At 37.3% G+C, this 1855-nt stretch overlaps 1 protein-coding gene across 1 annotated transcript; it reads right to left on the bottom strand.

The window, feature by feature from the left end:
• Positions 1-262: 262 nt before the first annotated feature.
• On the bottom strand, positions 263-1247 carry LOC116197072. Its single transcript, XM_031527089.1, has 2 exons — positions 864-1247; positions 263-750 (listed from the first exon to the last, which is right to left on the bottom strand). Exons 1-2 carry the CDS (start codon positions 1080-1082, stop codon positions 391-393), a joined length of 579 nt encoding a protein of 192 aa, XP_031382949.1. The 5' UTR covers positions 1083-1247; the 3' UTR covers positions 263-390.
• Positions 1248-1855: the final 608 nt, after the last annotated feature.

The following is a 1855-nucleotide window of genomic DNA, read 5'->3' as shown; positions in this document are numbered from 1 at the left end:
CCACATTATTAAATCCCTTTTTTTAGCTGGATCATTATTAAATCTTAATATGGCTTACAAACACAAGCCCGCATGATATAATCTAAGCACACATCTAAGATATTACATAAGTAGTTCATTTAATGAGGTGTGTTAATGGAAATAAAAATGTAAATTATTTGAATATATGAATAATATATATAAAGTTCCACAGTTGACATGAACAATATTATAGCGATAAGTTATAATAGTCAGGGTTAATTTTACCATATAAGACGAGATTTTAAAATTTTTTACTGCATAACATGTATCATGTTAGTTTCATCATACACGATATTTTGAAATTTTTTTATAGTATAGATGTAGAACGATTCAATTTTCCATCGATTTTTGAACAGAAAGTTGACTATTTTAGCCCACGGTTGCACAGATGGACCCTTTTGTGGGCGCTATCCGCGCACAAGAGAATATCTTTTGGGTCCCACTAAGGAATCTCTCTCTATCTTTCTCCTCCTCTTCTTCTCCATTCCCGCCATTGTTCTGAGCAGCAGGGAGGAGTCGATCGAGCGGGGGCTTGGAGACGAGGGAGGGGTCGTGGCCCATGATGAGTTCAACTTTGAACTCGGCCTCGCAGCAGAGGTAAACATCGAGTAACTTGCAGACCCACCCGGTGGAGAGGAAGGGCTCGGAGGAGGAGGAGGAGGAGAGGAGGTCGGGGAAGGGGTTGGAGATGTTCTTCTGGAATATCTCGAGGTCCTCGAGCTCCTGTTCCTGCTCGAGAGATAGAGAGAGAGAGAGAGAGATTGTGGATTAAAAGGAAGGGAAGAGGGAGAGGTGCAGCAGTTAGGAGAGAGAAAGCTGAAAATTTGGGGGAGTCAGGGGACCGGTGAAAGGGCCAGAAGCAGCATGGCGAGACGGAGCTTCCGCGGGGGAGCTGATTGCGGATGAGATCGAGTTCGCGGGGGGAGTTTCGCCGATTGGGCGATCTTGAGCTGCAGAATTAGGGTTTTAGTGTTGGGTGGTAAAAGGCTGAAAATTTGGGTGTGAGGCAGTGCCAGAAGCTGGCGGAGATCGTCGGGGCCACCCTGGCCGGAGAAGGCCATGCGGCGGAGAAGGTCCTGCCCGGCGTTATTGTCTGCTCCGCGAGGAGAAAGAAGAGGAGAGAGAGGGGAGACTGAGAGATGGGAGAAGAAGATGACGTGTGCACGAATAGGGCCCAAAAATTGATCCAGCTGGGTAACGGTGGCCCAAAAACGTTCATCACTTCATCTTTCCGTTAAGGAATTGATGAAAAATTAATGTGTTATACCAAAAAAAAAGAAGTCAAATTACCGTGTTAAATAGTAAAATTATTTCATTTTGTGTTACATAGCGAAAATTTTCAAAATCTCGTATTATATGGTAAAATAAACCTAACAGTATATAGTATGAAAAATTATAATTAATATGAATGGTTTTAAGAAATAATTCATAATTTTCGAAGATTATTATTTTTATCAATTATATATGAAATTTTATATTTTATCCAACAATAATATGTTATTTTAAGTTTTGTTTATTATATACAGTATTTTATTATAAAATATAAGGAAATAAAAGGAGTTAATAACAATATTCAAGTTAGTAGATCAACTTACTTAAAAGTCTACTACTATATAATGAATTAGAAATTGCATGAATAGATTAATATTTTCATTGTGATTGAAGTATTATATATTCTTATGATTAATTTTACGTGATTGTATGTTTTATAATTATAGAAGTCAATATGATAAGAAAGTTAGATAAATGTATATAACATATCAAGATATTGTTTAAAATAATTGTTACATTTATTATTAGGTATTATTTTAGAAATGAAAAAGAAAATCAAAAT

This window comes from Punica granatum, chromosome 2, assembly GCF_007655135.1.
Source record: "Punica granatum isolate Tunisia-2019 chromosome 2, ASM765513v2, whole genome shotgun sequence".
NCBI lineage: Eukaryota > Viridiplantae > Streptophyta > Magnoliopsida > Myrtales > Lythraceae > Punica > Punica granatum.
Note: the sequence above shows the minus strand (reverse complement) of the source record. Positions and strands in the feature narration are given on the sequence as shown.

Bases quoted from the DNA above. Each gene is read 5' to 3' on its own strand.
- LOC116197072 (XM_031527089.1), bottom strand. From the start codon at position 1,082: ATGGCCTTCTCCGGCCAGGGTGGCCCCGACGATCTCCGCCAGCTTCTG. The intron at 751-863 runs GTCCCCTGACTC...TCTCTCGAGCAG, and splicing joins TGCTTCTGGCCCTTTCACCG to GAACAGGAGCTCGAGGACCT.